Source organism: Anolis carolinensis, chromosome 3 (genome assembly GCF_035594765.1).
Source record: "Anolis carolinensis isolate JA03-04 chromosome 3, rAnoCar3.1.pri, whole genome shotgun sequence".
Lineage (NCBI taxonomy): Eukaryota > Metazoa > Chordata > Lepidosauria > Squamata > Dactyloidae > Anolis > Anolis carolinensis.
This window is the reverse complement of record NC_085843.1, coordinates 283767052-283785842: the sequence shown is the minus strand read 5'-3', so window position 1 is coordinate 283785842 and position 18791 is coordinate 283767052. Positions and strand designations below refer to the sequence as shown.

Genomic DNA, 18791 nt, shown 5'->3' with positions numbered 1-18791 from the left:
TAATAAACTTCTGTGGCTTGTCTTCAACCTGGTGAGTTGGTTTTTCTGTCCTGGCCTATCTGGTTTAGCATATGCTCGCCAGGCAGGAATTCTCTTATCTGCGGTCCTCGTTATCCACTACAAGCTAACATGGGCTAAAACCAAGTTAACCAGTTTCCCCCCACATTACGGTCTGGAGGTTCCCAGACATTGTGTATGTAGGAATATTCTGCTTCTATAGCAGAGTGAAGCATAGTCAGTGTGTCAAAGACAGAACGCCACAAGATAAAAGATAACAAAGTTTATTGGAGTTACAGAACCAAAAATGCCCGTAAAAGACAAGGGCTAGGCAAACACTGGCCTTAAAAGTAAAAAGAGACAAGAAAAACGTTCAAAAGATAAACCGGATTAAACCGGAGTTTAATCCGGGTTAAATCAAAACAGCTTGCTTCAGCCTGGGAATAAACAAACAGAAGCTGGTGAACAAAAAGTTCAAAGGAATGCAAATAATTGGCAGCAGATGCTTCTCTGCTGCCAAGAGCTATGTTTGAGTAACTTAGAGGTTACTCCTCCACACAGCAGGCAATTTCCCAATACAAACACAGCAGACGAGGGCAGAAGCAGTCAGCGAAGTCCCAATCCGTTCCGAAGGTCGTAAGGCAGATGCAGACGTTTGTAGTTCACCAGTTCCAACGATAGACACAGGTAGGAGAATCCGAGGCCGTAGTCAGTCAGTCCGTAAGTCCAGAGTAAGCAGATGGCGTCCGTCAAGAAGACGACGGAAGGTCAAAGCTATTAAGATTAAGCAGAGGTTGCACAACAAAAGCCCACACAATTCCTCCCGCCGTCTGAGCCCAATGTCCAGGATAACTTACGTAGTCAGCAAACGAATCACACCCGTCTTCAGGAAAACTTCCCACACAGATCCCAAGCGTTCGTCCAGATTACCTTGCCCAACGCAATTTGCTATTGCTCCCAAACCCCATTTTATGCCAGTTACAAGTCCTCATCGCTATCAGCTGTTCTCCTCAGTCCGGGCGTTTCCTCATCACTTTCCTCATCAGAACTGGAACACCTTTGACTACGCCCCACAGCATCCCCAGCTGTGGATCCCATCCCATCCCTCCAGCTTGTCCACGGGTCTAATCCTGAAGGTCCCCAATCGCCTTCCATACTATCATTGCCAGTGGCACCCAAATCCTCCCTTACACGAGTCCATTCCATGTCATCCTCTTCCGAGCTAACCATCTCTTCCTCCATTCTCTCAGTAAACCCCTCAAAAGAATCCTCGTCAGATGGTTCTGCAAAGATATCTCGCAGCCGCTTCCTTTCTCGCTCCTCGAGAGTATCTGACTCTCGAGGAGTCTTACGCCCACGTCTCCCAGTAGTAGAGCCATGAGGCTCAACCATAACACAGTGTTATATATGGGCAGGAGAGAAAATGTGCAGGAACCTCTAAAAAGGTTAAACAGGGTGAAAAAGTACTTTTATTGTTGCAGGGAACACATCTTGGATTAAACAAGTAGATACATGAAAGAAAATTGACCGACTTCAATAAAGATTCCCTAATGCTGATTCTCATGTTTGCATGTAAGGCATCCTGAGGCAGAGATGAACTCAAGATGCTCCCTTCTCGAACAAAAAGGAATCAAGCACGAAAGACCTTTCCCTGAAGGCAGGAACACACTGAGTTACATAGATGAGAAACCAGACGGGAGGAGGCCTGTACCACAGAGCATAGACGTGTGGATGCTTCTTCACTTCCAACAGTGTAGATGACCTCAAGTGACCTCTGCCCAATATGGTGTAGACAAACTAATTGTTACCTCTGTATAGAAGAGAAAACTGGAGCAACTTTTGTAATTGAAACTAAGAAACCAAAAGGAAAAAAACATTCAATCTTTAATTTTTTTTAATGATGTTGAGTCAAATGTGTTTGCCCAGCCATGACTGTATGTCTGGCTTGTGTCCAAGCAATATTTTACATTTTTGGATAAAGTAGGAGCAGATTGAACATTAGGAAGCAGGCAGTCCCCAAGTTATGAACAAAACAGTGTGAGGCGCTGTGTTTTGTAGGAAAAAAATTAATCACTTGCCTAGATGACACCTTACTCAAAATCTTGTTTTTCCCCAAGATTGTTTATAGAACGCATGATTTGACATATGCCTTGATAATTAACTAAGACAGAAAGGAAGGTTAGATTATACAAATAACTGTGAGCAGCTAATGTAAACAGTGATGACATTTGGCTTACCTGTTATTCATATGATGTTTTCCTGATCTAATGATTAATGTAAGTTGGCTAGTATTTACATTATGTGGAGAATGGATGGTCCACCTGATGTCATAGGTAATGATTAAAATAAGTTGAGGACAACTGTGTACATGATGTGGACTCTTTACCTGATTTAATTATTAATGATTTATATGAGCTGGAGACAACTGTGCATGTTTAAGGATTGCATGATAGTAATTTTCCATTATTAAATAATAATAATAATAATAATAATGGGGCGGGGTATAAAAATAAAGTTATAATAATAATAATAATAATAATAATAATAATAACTTTATTTTTATACCCCGCCCCATCTCCCCGGAGGGACTCGGAGCAGCTTACATGGGGACAAAGCCCAACATATACAACAATAAAACAGTGATTTCAACAATAAAACATCAACATCAATAAAACCATCATAAAAAACAACATACAGCATAAAATATTAAAAACAGAAGACTAAAACACGGATCTGGGCCAAGACTAGCCTTCTGCGCATGCTTGTAAAATATTATAACTAGAAATACAACCCACGAAGGGGTGGGCAGTTCCTTTTCAGTATGAGCTAAAACTGTCTCTACTATTTTGCAGATATTAAAGATTGAAACCTAAATCTACCTCTGTCTCTTCTCCTTCTTGGATGGAGAAGTTTTAGGGCAAGTCCTAAAATGCCAGACCTGCCATGAATTCCCTCAATAAACATGCAAATTCAAACAGAACAAGGATGCTAGCCTGAAAGTCTTCAACTAGAGTTTCCTCTCTACATCAAGAAAGGAAAAGCCAAGACATTTCAGTCATGAGTTGAGAGGAATATTTTATTAAGAAAAGACAGCAAAAACATAAGTTCAGGTTTTTGATGACCGAATGCGGTCTACCGCACATATTTTAGGTTTATCATTAACAATCCTATAGTCTAGGGCTTCTTAAATTTCTCCACTCTGAAACTTTCTTGGATCAAGAAAATTTTATGTGACCTCAGGTATATAAAATAGGCATAAAAATCAGAGTTTTACTGAACAGGCTGATTTTTCTTTTTATGAAAAAAGTCCGTATATACTTTAAGATAAGCTGAGTTTTTCAGCCTTTTTTTTTAGCTGAAAAAGCCTCCCTCGGCATATAATGGGGTCAAGGTCGGGCAACAGAACCTGGAGGCCATTGCTTACAATAGATGATATATTCCTCTCTTACCCTCCCTTATCAGTGTGTTTTCCAAAGCCTCTCTCGCTCTTAACCAAGGGAATATTTTGAAAAAGGAAAGACGCCCTTGCAAGTCAGGAAGAAGAAAAATATATATCCATTAATCTTATAAAAGCATTTTCCCCTAAAATATTTGTTAATCTCTCCTACAGATATATAGGCATTAACTCCCTGCATGCATTTGCAATCCCTGTGTACTTATATATCGGTATCTATCTATCTATATACATTAATTTTATATATGAATTTTCCCCTCATATGTTTGCAGGTCCTTGCAAATCCTATATACAAATAGATCCATGTACCTGTATATCTGTATCCATACATATACATTATTTAACCTATTGATGCCTCGATTAATGTAATTTTATTGGTATCTATTTTTATTTTGAAATTTACCAGTAGCTGCTTCACTTCCCACCCTTGGCTTATACTCGAGTTAATAAGTTATCCCAGTTTTTTGTGGTAAAATTAGGTGCCTTGGCTTATACTCGGGTCAGCTTATACTCGAGTATATATAGTACATCTGAATTAAACCCTGCCCAACAGATTCATGTAAATGTCTAAAAGGGCCACTAAGTGGCATTCAGACACCTCTTACCATTGCCAAATTTTTCAGGACACCAAGATTGAATGAAAGGGCCCCACTTGGGGCTGGGACCCACAGTTTAAGAAGCAGTGCCATAGTCAACTGGGCATTTTAATTTATCACTTGTTTAGTATTCCCAAGAATCAATGATTCCAATAAACCAAGAAAAGAATCAGAAACAGTAGGATAACACAAATGAAGCAAATAAAAAGGCAAATACGGAGGTAACTGGATTCATTTGGTCTTCTGGATGATGGTGCTGGGGTTCCTGTCTGTTCAGTGGTCTGTAGAAGCCCAGTGCTTTCATGCACCCAGCTAGGATCTGTTGCATCCTGCACCCAGCTGGGATCTATTGTATCATGCCCTCCACTTCTAAGCGAGGAGTAACGCCCTTTGTGTATCCCCAGTTGGTAAGCCTCACAATATTCACGCATGTGAGGACCAGTGCTGTAGACCACCTCGACTAATTCTGTGTCGTCAAAGGGCTCTCCGTAGCAATTTTTTCGTATGCTGATGATCAAGTGGTTCAACACTTTCATCACGGCCTCCTCAGTAAATTCTGGCTCTTCATACTTGGAATGGCACACAAGGCACTGTTGTCGGAAGAACCTCATCCGAGCAGATCCTTGCCTCATGTATGGATCCCAAAACAAGTGGAATAAGATGACAACTTGGTGAGATGTCCAGTGACGGAAGCATTGTGAACATGTGAAACTAAAAGAAAGAGATGGAGAAATCAAGAAACGAGGGCTCGTGGTGCAACACCTCTTTTGGCCTTTTCCCAAAACTTAAAGCCCAAAATAATGGTTTTAGTTAGCTAGCTTTCCCAGATACCCAACAAAGAGGTTCTCCTCCACCTGCTTTGGGATGATCATGAACAAAATGATCTTAACAGATTAGAAAGATGGGCCAACACTAGCAAAATGAAGTTCAACAGTGACAAATGCTAGATACTCCACTTAGGCCTGGTCAACAGCAGTACATGTGAAAAAGATCTTGGAGTCCTCATGGGGATGAAGGTGAACATGAGCCAACAATGCAATACGGCAGCTTAAAAAGCCAATAACAACAACAACAACAACAACTTTATTATTGTATCCCGCCTCCTCCCCGAAGGGACTCGGGGCGGCTCATATGGGGACAAGCCCAACAACACAATTGTTCTGTTAAAACACAGAACAATCAATTAAAAACATTATAACTACATAAAACAATAAAACACATCAACAGAATTAAAACCAGGACAATAATAATAAATAAACATTCAGAAGGTAATTTTTTTGTGCAGATCTCTGAATTGGGCTCCTAGGAGGTATAAGGGTGATCAAAAATAAGGGCAGAGGAGCAATCTCAGTAAACACTAAAGCCATAAAGGATAAGGAACAGTGATAAAGTGCAATAATTAATAATGGGTTGTAAGTGGGCTGAGTATCTGGTGGGACTGCTTACTCAAAAGTGCACTGGAACATCCACATCTTTAGATCTTTGTAAAAGGTAGACAAGGTAGGTGCCAGTCTGATCTCCCTGGGGAGAGAGTTCCAGAGCCGAGGGGCCAACACCGAGAAGACCCTCTCCTTCGTCCCCACCAGTCACGGTTGAGATGAAGACGGAAACGAGAGAAGGGCCTCCCTGGAAAATCTTAAGGCCCGCGTGGGTTGGTGTGATGCCTCAGGCACCTTTGGCCCCTGACCCTGTGGCCATTGCTGACCAAGACGAAGAAGACTTGGGTTTTCTCCCACATCAGCAAGATTCAACTCCTTTCCAGATGCCTTCTGTTGACATCTCTGAGCCAGAGCCAATTAAGGATGCCCTTGAAACAGTGCTGGCTCTCCCAGATTCTCCTGACAGGTTAGTGTTTGATCGCAGGGCTTTTTTGAAAACAGAAAGATCACAGAGACAAAGCTTGAGGAGAAGCGCCAGATTAGTGGAGCGTGGTGACTATGGCTAAGCTTAGTTCTCTTAGGAAGAATTAGGGAGTCAGGCACCTGGCGCAGTGACTTTGGCAAGCTCAGTTCTCTTGGGAAGAATTAGGGAGTCAGGCACCTGGTTTGGGGGAGCTTATGAACTTCAATAAAAGTATTGCACTGGAAACTTTCCTCTGTTACTTCTTACAACATTACTTCTTACTGAGAAGCATCATCGTCTCTAGCTCCTGAAATCCAAGCGGCCTGACGGTGCGCTTACTTCTGAGTAGACGGGGCGTCAGTCTACCTTCTTGCCCAAGTTTGGACTGCATTTCAGCTCCTGCACATCCAGTTCATGCCTTGCCTTGAAATCCTGCTTTTGGACATTCACTCCAGAGGACTCATCTGTGCCCTTTTGCTCCTTTTCCCCACTCAGTACTCAAGCTGAGTTTGAGTGTGTTTCGGTTTCTGGACTTTGGATCTTAATATTGGACATAAGACTTTCACTTATTGGACTAATTTTGATCTTTCCTGAAAGGTCAATTGCTTATTCAACTTTTCTGCTTATTTTCTTTTGGAACTTATTTTGCTTCAATAAAGATATTATATTGTTATTGGCCTCTGTGTTGGTTTTCAGTGCTCTCACTGCCCAGGGGTGTAACAGTTGGTAAGGGAGGAAGCGATCACGAAGATAAGCAGTGTTGCACCCCAAGGCAGCTTGAGCACTGGAAACCAAACAGAGACCAATAATCATATAATATCTTTATTAAAACAATACTAAATTCAGGAAAGAATAAGTGTAAAGGATGAGTGATCAATAGTCCTTTAAGGAATTGTATGAATTAGTCCAAAGAATTGAAGAGATATGTCCAATATTATTGTCCAAAGTCCAAAAACCGAAACACGCCCAAAACTGTTGGGAAGTTCTTGAGCAGGGAAAACAACAAGAAAGCAGGAGTGAATGACAAGGTCCAAAGTCACTAGGAAGTCTTTGATTTCAAGGCAGACAGAAGACGAAGCTAAAAGCAATCTGGATTCAGGAACAAGGCAAGGACGTGAATTTACTCCGAATTAAATCGGGAGTCGCGGCTTGGCTTAGCCGCCAGGAAACAGGAGACTCGGCTTGGTGAAATCAGGGAACTGGAAACGGTGAAGTCGCTACGTTGACACCACACATTGTTCACAGTGCAAGACACTTTTATAGAAGTTAGATCTAATAACAGCAAAGTGAAACCAACTCCCCAAAGGTTCCCAAGGCAATCTGCTATCCAGTATCCCCTCTAGATGCCAATCGTTGACTCCTTCGAAACTGCTGTGTCTGAGATCTCTGTTGCTGCAAAAACTCCCTTCTGTTAAAGGATACATTCCCTGGGGAGCTCGGAACATCTGGTTCTACCACAGGAGTCATGTTTTCAGTATCTCTTCCAATTAAGGAAACATCGGAGCTATCCACAGCTGGGGTCTGTAATTGGAAGGAACTCAGAGGAGAACTGGGTAAAAAGTCAGAATAAACTTCATCCTGGTCAAAGTTCATTTCTGAACCAGGTTCAGAACCCAAAGGTGGCTGGGATATAACAAGCAGGTCCTGACCCGTTTAGAGCTTTATAGGTCATAACCTGCACCTTGAATTGGGACCAAAAACTTATCAGTAGCCAGTGGAGTTGCTTGAACAGGGGAGTTGACCGCTTCCTGTAGATCGCTCCAGTTATTAATCTGGCTGCTGATTTTTAGTTTCTGAGCCGTCTTCAAGGGCAGCCCCACGTAGAGCGCGTTGCAATAATCAAGCCTAGAGGTAACCAAGTCAGACTTCTCGAGATACGGTCACAGCTGGTACACAAGCTTTAACTGTGCAAAAGCCCTCCTGGCCGCCGGTGACACCTGAGCATCAAGCATCAGCTCCGAGTCCAGAAGGAGCCCAGACTGTGGACCTGCATCCTTAGAGGGAGTGCGACCCCATCGAGCGCAGGTTGCCACCCTATGTCCCGATTAGCCACACAACTGACCTGTAGGACATCTGTCTTGTCAGGATTGAGTTTCAGCTTGTTAGCCCTCATCCAGTCCATCTCAGCAGCCAAACACTAGTCCAAGATCCAGGGGGCTTTCTTGGAATTAGGTGGGAAAGAGTAGTAGCGTTGAGTGTCATCTGCATAGAGATGGCACTGAACTTCAAAACTCTGGATGACCTCGCCCAGCGGGACCCCACAGGTCAATGGCCAGGGATCCGAGCAGGAATCTCCCAGCTTCACCAATTGGAAGTGGCTCTCCAGGAAGGAACAGAGCCATTGCAAAGCAACATCCCCCATACCCCTTCTGGAGAGATGTCCCAGAAGGATACCATGGTCAATGGTATTGAAAGCTGCTGAGATGTCCAGGAGAACCAACAGGATCACACTTCCCCTATCGAGTTCTCTGTGGAGGTCATCCACCAAGGTGACCAAAGCCATCTCCGTACCGTGACCAGGTCTGAAGCCAGACTGTGACGGGTCCAGATAGTCAGTCTCAATCGGGAATCCCTGGAGCTGCGAGGCAACCACCCGCTCCAGAACCTTGCCCAAAAAGGGAAGGCTGGAAATTGGCCGGTAGTGGTTTAATAACAAAGGATCAAGGGATGCCTTTTTCAGGATCACATGATTATTATTGTCATCATCATCATCATTATCATCATCATCATCATGATTACCTTGCATGGGCATGTTTCTGCACTGAGCGCTTCCATCCATGTGGTAACTTGTAGAAATCAAGTGTCTGATCCATTGTCAGTCTCCAGGCATCATTTGGTTTCACTGCCCTGATTAGTGCTTCAAAAGCTGCTCTCCAATAATCCATATTCAGCTCTTTTGTTGTTCTTTTGTTTTGTTTTGTTTTTTGAGATCCAATCTTTTCAAAAAGGTACTCTCCAAAAGTGCTAGAATGTGGGAGGAACAGCTGATTCAGTGACACTTTTAATAGTGCCAAAGGACTCTGATGTTTCAGTCTATTGTAACAGCTGCTTTGGAGAGGATTGCCGTACTTTGTCCTCTTCCTATAAACAGCCCAGTGCAACGTTCCAGAAACGAAACTTAAAAACAGCCACACCCTTTAGTTTATATTTTAGATGTGATTGCATAAGCAAGCAAGATGAGGAAGGAGTGGAGTACGTAAAGGATAAGTGCTTTATGTTCATTTATATTGACACAGTGATGCCTGGGTTAGATCTCTTGTACTGTCGTTATTAAGACATAGTCATTGTTTGCTTTTGTTTTTATGATTGCTCCTATTAGAAAATACATAAAGATGTAGGTGAACTATGTTACGGGTTTGTGGAAAGACAAACTGCGTGCAGTCCTGTCCAGACTTATCCAGCCTTTTTGTGCATCCACAATGAGCAAATACAAGCCAAGAAAATGGAAAAAATCAAAGTTTACTCTTAAGTAACAGAGTCAAGGACAAAATTAAACAAGCAGCTTCAAAAACACAAAACCTCCAGCTTCAAAATAACTCAGTCCATCTGGAGCAACAAACTCACATAAAGTTCTTTGCATTAAATTCAGGCATCTTATTTGGAGATTTCTCTTTCAATGGCACAAGGAGACAAGCATAATAGGTTCTCAGCCAGGAACTTACTCCAAGTAAGTTCTGAAGCAAGTGATTCAGTAGGTCCCAAAAAGCATTACAAACATTTCCCAAGTTATACCCCATTCAGGGAGTGGTTCAAGCTTGTTATCCTTGATTGTTCTAATTACCCAACTATGAATTGTGATTGACCAGGTGTTTTTCCTTAATACACATACACACAAGTGGCGATCCCACAGAAACTTAGTCAACTACATGCATATGCAGCAATAAACTACATGTCCCAAAATCATGGATCAATTCTTCCCAAACCCTACCAGTATTCAATGTTGGCCATGTTTGTATGGGTGCCAAGTTTGGTCCAGATCCATCATCAGTTGGGTTCAGAATGTCCTCTGGATGTGGATGAACTAGAACTTCCAACATTCAAAGTCAATCCCCTCCAAACCCCACAAGTACTTAAAGTGGGTCATAGGGGGTCTGCGTGCCATGTTTGGTCCAGATCTGTTGTTGGCGGAAGTCACAGTGCTCTCTGGAAGTGGGAGCCATCCTGGAAAATAGATATATACATACATACATAGTACATATTTTGACTAGAGGTCTTGCGTTTTACTAATGATTTTGATTTTATTTTATGCCTTTTAATTTTTATTAAATTAAAAATCCAGGTTCCTAACTGGAGCAAATTACAGGGCACGTTCAACGCCCCTGTTTAAGGAGCTCCATTGGCTGCCGTTTATTTTCCGGGCCCAATTCAAGGTGCAGGTTATCACCTACAAAGCCCTAAACGGTTTGGGACCCACCTACCTTCGAGACCGCATTTCCCCCTACGAACCCGCACGTTCTCTTCGCTCGTTGGGGGAGGCCCTTCTCTCGCTCCCGCCACCCTCGCAGTCGCGGTTGGTGGGGACGAGGGAGAGGGCCTTCTCTGTTGTGGCCCCCCGTCTTTGGAACTCGCTCCCCAGGGAGATCAGGCAGGCCCCTACCCTCCTCTCCTTTCGGAAGAGCCTTAAAACCTGACTCTTCCAAAAGGCCTTCGATGATCAATCATTGTAGGTTCGATTCGTCTGCCTACTTAAAAATAGCCCCACCGGTGATGCCTTCTCAGAATTATTTAAGCACTTTATTGATTATCTTAGTTGAGAAACTACCTCTCCCCGATTCTAAAATATTCTGCACTTTGGCCCAGACCCATGCATTCGTCTTCTGTTTTTAAGATTTTATACTGTATACTAGCTGTGCCCAGCCACGCATTGCTGTGGTGAAGTCTGGTGGTATGGGAAATAAAGTATTGAGGAATTGGTGGTAGTTAAGGTAAAGGTTTTCCCCTGACATTAAGTCCATTATAAATGGGTTACATAGCTGTGTGGAAGGGCCTTGTGTCTACACTGCCATATAATCCAGTGCAAATCAGATAATCTGTATTTTATAGGCAGTGTGGAAGAGGCCTAAGTGAGGCCTAACTCTGGCTGTCCCCTGGGCTGAGTGGCTTGCTAGGAGACCAAGTGGGCGGAGCTTAGCTTTCTAACTGGCAGCAATTGGATAAAAACAATTATTCCTATCCCTCTAGTTAGGACTTTATTTTTCTTTTCTTTTTGTTGTATGAACGTAGAGGCATGGATGAGGGGTTGTGTTGCCAAGTTTAGTGTTTCTGGGATGTGTAGTTTTGTTGTTTTGTCCTAGACCGCAATTTCATTACCTTTTATATATATAGATTGACTTTATGACTGTTTTATTGATGTTGATGTTTTTATTGTTGAGATATTTGTTTTATTTTTTTGCTGTTGTTGTTTTATTGTTTTTGAAAGCACAAATTAATTCGCCACAAACCAGGAAAACCCTGGTTTGTGGCGAATTAATTTGATAGTGGGTTTATTCCATGCTTACCAGGAAGGTGTGGGATAAAACCACTACTCCCACTGTCTGGACTGCAGTTTTAAACCACTTCATTGGATTTGTTGCAATAGCAGATTTGCAGATTAGTTTAGTGTTTACACCTTATTTAATTTTTTGGTTATTTCATATTTAATGTTTATTTTACTTAAGTGATATTTGTCTTTACTATTTCAATGTAACACAAATCCTATGTAAAATCATACTATGTATTTTTGACATTAATATTGAAATCGGAAATATATTCAGAAAGCCATTACAAATCCTACGTAAAATCATACTACATATTTTTTTAGATTAATATTGAAATCTGAAATATATACAGAAAGTCATTACAAATCATATGTAAAATCATACTACGTATTTTGACATTAATATTGAAATCTGAAATATATACAGAAAATCCAGACAGCTGTCCCATATTTGCCTGGAAAACCGCAAGGACACCTAACCAGGAGAGCTGCAGGAATACTAATAGAGGCCTGTTAAGTTTTTTCTTACTTTTCAAAGGGGTTTGAGGAGCTTTTGGGGAGGGGTGACAGTGTCCGGGTGTTTTCCCGGGAAATTCCTGGAGAACATCTGGACACACACCCCAAAAAGCATGGGCTTTCTGGGGTATGTGTGGACAGGCACGCAGGAACATTCACATTTCTTAAACGCAAATTTTCCTGGGATAAAGGAAGCACCCAGAGTTACATAGATGAGAAACAAGACAGGAGGAGGCCTGTACCACAGAACATAGACATGTGGATGCTTCTTGACTTCCAACAGTTAGATGTCCTCAAGTGACCTCTGCCTAATATGGAGTGTAGACAAGCTAATTGTCACCCCTGTATAGAATAGAAAACTTGAGAAACTTTTGTAATTGAAACTAAGAAACCAAAAGGAAAAAAAAATAGATGCTGTCTTTAATTTCTTTAATGATGTTGAGTCAAATGTGTTGACCCAGCCATGACTGCATGCCTGGCTTGTGTCCAAGCAACATTTTATATTTGTGGATAAAGTAGCAGCAGATTGAACATTAGGAAGCAGGAAAATCAATTGGGCTACAGGCTGTCCACAAGTTACGAACAAGGTAAGTTCTGTAGGTTTGTCCTCAAGTTGAATTTTTTTGTAAGTCAGAACAGGTACGTAAAGCCTACACACACACACACACACCGTGTTTCCCCAAAAATAAGACAGTGTCTTATATTAATTTTTGCTCCCAAAAATGCTCTAGGTCTTATTTTCAGGGGATGTCTTATTTTTCTATGAAGAAAAAAATCATATTTATTGTTGAACAAAAAATGAACATTTATTATATACTGTAGTTGTCATCACAAACCAGCATCACCAGACAAACCGTGAATTTCTTGTTACTACCATTATTTCCATGTACAACACTCTATGGTATGTACATTTATCCATCCTGCACGTTCTGGTGTTCTTTTTGGCAGGCATGCTTCCAGACAAAACCTTTGCTAGGTCTTACTTTCGGGGGAGGCCTTATATTTAGCAATTCAGCAAAACCACTACTAGGTCTTATTTTCTGGGGATGTCTTATTTTAGGGGAAACAGGGTATATATACACAGTGTGTGTGTGTGTGTATTCTATATATATAAGAATCCTATCATTTCCTGTTGTCTCAGCCCAATTCTTAACTATGAGTCAGTTGGAAGTCAAGTGTTTGTAACTCAACTCGCGGACTGCTTATATTTTTAAATGCCTCTTTTCAAGTACTCGAATGGAAAAGGTTTAGGGCAAGTGCTGGAATGCCAGACCTGCCATGAATTCCCCCAATAAACAGACAGATTCAAACAGAACAAGGATGCTAATCTGAAAACCAGAGTTTCCCTCCGCCTCAATGCATTTCAGTCATGAATTGAGACAAACGGTTTATTAAGAAAGGACAGCCGGTATATAAATTTAGGTATTTAATGACTGAGGCCCCATCTACACTGCTATACAAAATCCAGATTACCTTCTTGGAACTGGATTATATATAATAGAAATATATATTCATAACCTGTTAAGATTATGATACCAATATGGTTAAATATTGGTGCAGAGCAGTAAAAACGCAGAAGACTAGGGGTTTATGTGAGCAGAGGTAAAAAGAAAATAAACACTAAGACAAAATATCCAGCCTCCCTTTCCCTTTCGAAAGTCATGCGCATAAAATAAACATCAGAGACATCAAAATAAAATAGCAAAAATATGTTTACTCACAATCTTGTATGATGATGGTCATACAGGCAAAAACATCTTAGTTCCAAAAGAAAAAACAGTTCAGGATTCTACATAACTAACTACATAAACCATCCCACATTGAAAATGCATGCATGATTGCTTAGATAACCCAACAATATAGCATTGTAGACTCATATAGTCCAATTCAAAGCAGATAATCTGGATTATATGACAATGTAGAAACAGCCTGAATGGGGTCTACAGTGCATATTTTAGGATCATCATTTCCCAGGATTAACAATCTTTTAGGCCCCTTCTACGCTGCCATATAAAATCCAGATTAGCTGCTTTCAACTGGATTATATGGCAGTGTAAACTCATATAATCCAGTTCAAAGGAGATAACGTGGACTATCTGATAATCTGGATTATATGGCAATGTAGAAGGGGCCTTACATTTCTCCACTCAGGCCCTTTCTACACTGCCATATAAAGTCCAGATTATTTGCTTTGAATGGGATTCTATGGCAGTGTAGACTCATATTATCCAGTTCAAAGCAGATTGTGAGAATTATCTGCTTTGATAATCTGTTTTATATGGCTGTTTAGAAGGGGCCTTGATTATAGAGTCTACACTGCCATATAATCCAGTTCAAATCAGATAATCTGGATTTTATATGGGAAGGGGTTTAAATTACAACCTTTTACTGTTGCCAAATATTTCAGGACCCCAAGATTGACCAAAAGGGACCCCACCTGGGACTGGGACCCACAGTTTAAGAAGCAGTGCCATAGTCAACTGAGCATTTTAATCTATTACTTGTTTAGCATTCCCAAGAATCGATTATTCCAGTAAGACAAGAAAATAATCACAATCAGTAGGATAAAACAAATGAGGCAAATACAGGGGCAACTTGATTCATCTGGTTTTATGGATGATGTTGCTGGGGTTTTTGTCTGTTCAGTGGTCTGTAGAAACCCAATGCTTCCATGCCCCCAGTTGGAGGCTGTTGCATGATGCCCTCCACTTCTAAGCGAGGAGTAACGCCCTTTGTGTATCCCCAGTTTGTAAGCCTCACAATATTCACGCATGTGAGGACCAGTGCTGTAGACCACCTCGACTAATTCTGTGTCGTCAAAGGGCTCTCCGTAGCAATTTTTTCGTATGCTGATGATCAAGTGGTTCAACACTTTCATCACGGCCTCCTCAGTAAATTCTGGCTCTTCGTACTTGTTGGAATGGCACACACTACACTGTTGTCGGAAGAACCTCATCCGAGCAGATCCTTGCCTCATGTAAGGATCCCAAAACAAGTGGAATAAGATGACAACTTGGTGAGACGACCAGTGACGGAGGCATTGCGAACACGTGAAGCTAAAAAGAAGAGATGGAGAAACCAAGAGAAGAGAGCGTATAGTGCAATATCTCTGCTGGCCTTATCCTAAACCAGTGGGTCCCCAGATGTTTTGGCCTTTAATTCCCGGAAATCCTATCAGCTGGTAAATTGGCTGGGAGTTGTAGGCCAAAACACCTGGGGACACACAGGTTGAGAACCACTGTACTAGAGTACGGGCTAACCAGAAAGACAGCAGGTATATTGATGGAATATTGTAATAAAAGTAATTATCTTTTTGCCCATTTTGCTGACAGTTCTGCTTTGAACTGGATTATTTGAATCTACACTGCTACATAATCCAATTCAAAGCAGATAATCTGGATTTTATGTGGCAGTGTAGAAGGGGTCCTTAGAAACATGTCCCAAAGTCTGGGAGCAACCACCAAGAAGGCCTTCTCTTGAGTGCCTATGAAGGTGGTGGCACCAAGATATTATTTTCACTCTTAAAATTGTTACCCTGAACTCTGCGCATGCTCAGGAACAAGCATGTTTGAAACCAACATGTGAAGATGTCTCAATCTCAATTGTCAGATAATGTGTAATACCCTGTTTCCCCTAAAATAAGACATCCCCAGAAAATAAGACCTAGTAGAGGTTTTACTGAATTGCTAAATATAAGGCCTCCCCCGAAAGTAAGACCTAGCAAAGTTTGTGTTTGGAAGCATGCCCGCCAAATAGAACATTACAGCATGCAGGATCAGTAAATGTACATACCATAGAGTGTTGTACATGGAAATAATGGTAGTAACAAGAAATTCTTGATAGGATTCACAGTTTGTCTGGTTATGCTGGTTTGTGATGACAACTACTGTACAGTATACAATAAATGTTCATTTTTTTTTGTTCAACAATAAATGTGAATTCTTCATGGAAAAATTAGACATCCCCTGAAAATAAGACCTAGCGCATCTTTGGGAGCAAAAATTAATATAAGACACTGTCTTATTTTCGGGGAAACACGGTACATTATCTGTAGTAAAGTTAAATGTTTTCCCCGGACATTAAGTCCAGTCATGTCTAACTCTGGCAGTTAGTGCTCATCTCCATTTCTAGGCCAAAGAGCCAGCGTTGTCCATAGACACCTCCAAGGTCATGTGGCCACTGGCATGACTGCATGGAGTGCTGTTACCTTCCTGCCGGAGCGATACCTATTGATCTACTCACATTTGCATGTTTTCGAACTGCTAGTTTGGCAGAAGCTGGGGCTAACAGCAGTACTCACTCCGCTCCTCGGATTCGAACCTGCGACCTTTCAATCTGCAAGTTCAGCAGCTCAGTGCTTCAACACGCTGTGCAGCCGAGGGCTCCACATTATCAGTAACATTATTATTATCATTATTATCATTATGATTACCTTGCATTGACATGTTTCTGCACCGAGCACTTCCATCCATACGGTAACTGGTGGAAATCAAGCGCCTGATCCATTGTCAGTCTCCAGTCATCATTTGGTTTCACTCTCCTGATCAGCCCTTCAAAAACTGCTCTCCAATAATCCATATTCAGCTTTTTCGTGGTTCTTTTTTTCTTGAGTCCCAATCGTCAGAATAATAAAGACAATACGACTGGTAGTTTTACAAGGTACCATCCAAAAAGTGCTAGAATGTGGGAGGAACAGCCGATCCAGTGACACTCTTAATACTGCCAAAGGACTCTGGGTTTTCAGTCTATTGTAACAGGTGCTTTGGAGAGGATTGCCGTATTTGTCCTCTTCCTATAAACAGCCCAGTGCAACGTTCCAGAAACGAACCTTAAAAACAGCCACACCCTTTAGTTTATATTTTAGATGTGATTGCATAAGCAAGCAAGATGAGGAAGGAGTGGAGTACGTAAAGGATAAGTGCTTTATGTTCATTTATATTGACACAGTGATGCCTGGGTTAGATCTCTTGTACTGTCGTTATTAAGACATAGTCATTGTTTGCTTTTGTTTTTATGATTGCTCCTATTAGAAAATACATAAAGATGTAGGTGAACTATGTTACGGGTTTGTGGAAAGACAAACTGCGTGCAGTCCTGTCCAGACTTATCCAGCCTTTTTGTGCATCCACAATGAGCAAATACAAGCCAAGAAAATGGAAAAAATCAAAGTTTACTCTTAAGTAACAGAGTCAAGGACAAAATTAAACAAGCAGCTTCAAAAACACAAAACCTCCAGCTTCAAAATAACTCAGTCCATCTGGAGCAACAAACTCACATAAAGTTCTTTGCATTAAATTCAGGCATCTTATTTGGAGATTTCTCTTTCAATGGCACAAGGAGACAAGCATAATAGGTTCTCAGCCAGGAACTTACTCCAAGTAAGTTCTGAAGCAAGTGATTCAGTAGGTCCCAAAAAGCATTACAAACATTTCCCAAGTTATACCCCATTCAGGGAATGGTTCAAGCTTGTTATCCTTGATTGTTCTAATTACCCAACTATGAATTGTGATTGACCAGGTGTTTTTCCTTAATACACATACACACAAGTGGCGATCCCACAGAAACTTAGTCAACTATATGCAGTCTTAACTGGCACTTGATTGATTGCTGTTTGTTGTTCTTTATTTACGGTCTTGATTCTGGTGTTTTTTAATACTGGTAGCCAGATTTTGTTCATTTTCATGGTTTCCTCTTTTCTGTTGAAATTGTTCACACACTTGCAGATTTCAATGGATTTCAATGTGCCAGTATTTAAAAACACCAGAATCAAGACAGTAAATAAAGATCATCACTCAGAAACAGAGGAATTCCAAACAGCAAACAATCAAGTGCCAGTTAACACCTCCCAAACAGAGGAGGCCTCCAGGCAACAGAGGCCAGGCTACCTCTATGCAGATACCCTCACTGATTGATTTTGCAGTTTCATGGCTACTCAATCCTATTCAAGCTTGATGTTAGGGATTCCTCTTCTTCAGAAGAGGAAGGGAAGCAGGAAAGTGTTCATGAATCAGAGGGGCAGTTGGAATCTGAGCAGGAGATTTTGCAAGTACTCACTTTTCATTAGAGGCGAAAGGAAACAGCAGAAACGTCATTCAGTTAGAAAAGCTGCCAGAAATGCAGCTGAGTAATTGGGAACTGCCCTAGAAGCTGTGAGGGGACTCAGGGTTATAAAGCAGAAGCAGGTGCAGCCAGCTCTTGCTGGTAACAAACTGACTCTTTGCTCCCCTTGTGCCTGCTTCAAATCTGCATCTGGGAAACTGCTCCTAAGGATTTATTGCTGTTTCTTTGTCTGAAGTAAGACTGCTATTTGATTTGGGAATGTATCAGAGACTAAGAACTGTGCTTGCCCTAAGACTTCCTTGCTTCATTTGGATTATTCCACTGAGTGTGCTGTACTTTATGTTTTGCTGAAGTAAAGCAGTTTTCATTTACTTACCACAGTGTTTTAAGGCTGTTCTTGAAAGACAAAACAGGACACATTGTAGATTAAGGTCCATGTGCAAATAATTACACTGTGCAGAGGGGTATATCAAATTCAGGTCAACAATGCTTATTTGGTGTTTAAATGTTGCAAAATTTAACCCACTGAAAGCTAATAGTGTGTTTGTAAAGATGTCATGATCACTCATGCCATGGAAATATCAGGGGGGAGGTCGCCACCACCACAGTACTGACATAAAGCACATGGCCTATGACCAAAAGGGAGGACAGGATGCTCCAAGGACACATGAACTGGCCATAAAGGTGGGAGAAAACGGGTTCTGGTATGTGGGAAGGGGCATGCACCAGGCACCAGGCTCTTGGGTGATTTATGATATTGTAGATAAGGCCCTGTATAGATAGTCAGTAGTGCTAGACCAGTGATTCCCAAAGTGGGTGCTACTGCCCCCTGGTGGGCGCTGCAGTGATC

At 41.5% G+C, this 18791-nt stretch overlaps 1 protein-coding gene across 2 annotated transcripts; it reads right to left on the bottom strand.

The window, feature by feature from the left end:
* Positions 1 to 264: 264 nt before the first annotated feature.
* On the bottom strand, positions 265 to 17681 carry LOC103281311 (receptor-transporting protein 2). 2 transcript variants are annotated; one of them, XR_010004904.1, is made up of 3 exons: positions 16314 to 17681; positions 8629 to 10050; positions 265 to 4758 (listed from the first exon to the last, which is right to left on the bottom strand). XR_010004904.1 is itself a non-coding variant. In XM_008122645.3 (2 exons), the coding sequence occupies exons 1-2, from the start codon at positions 16457 to 16459 to the stop codon at positions 14379 to 14381; spliced, it is 705 nt and encodes a 234-aa protein (XP_008120852.2). In that variant the 5' UTR covers positions 16460 to 17674; the 3' UTR covers positions 13576 to 14378. The 2 variants fall into 2 exon arrangements, 1 of the variants encoding a protein (XP_008120852.2); XM_008122645.3 differs by lacking the exons at positions 265 to 4758; positions 8629 to 10050 and adding an exon at positions 13576 to 14937 and having other exon boundaries at positions 16314 to 17674.
* Positions 17682 to 18791: the final 1110 nt, after the last annotated feature.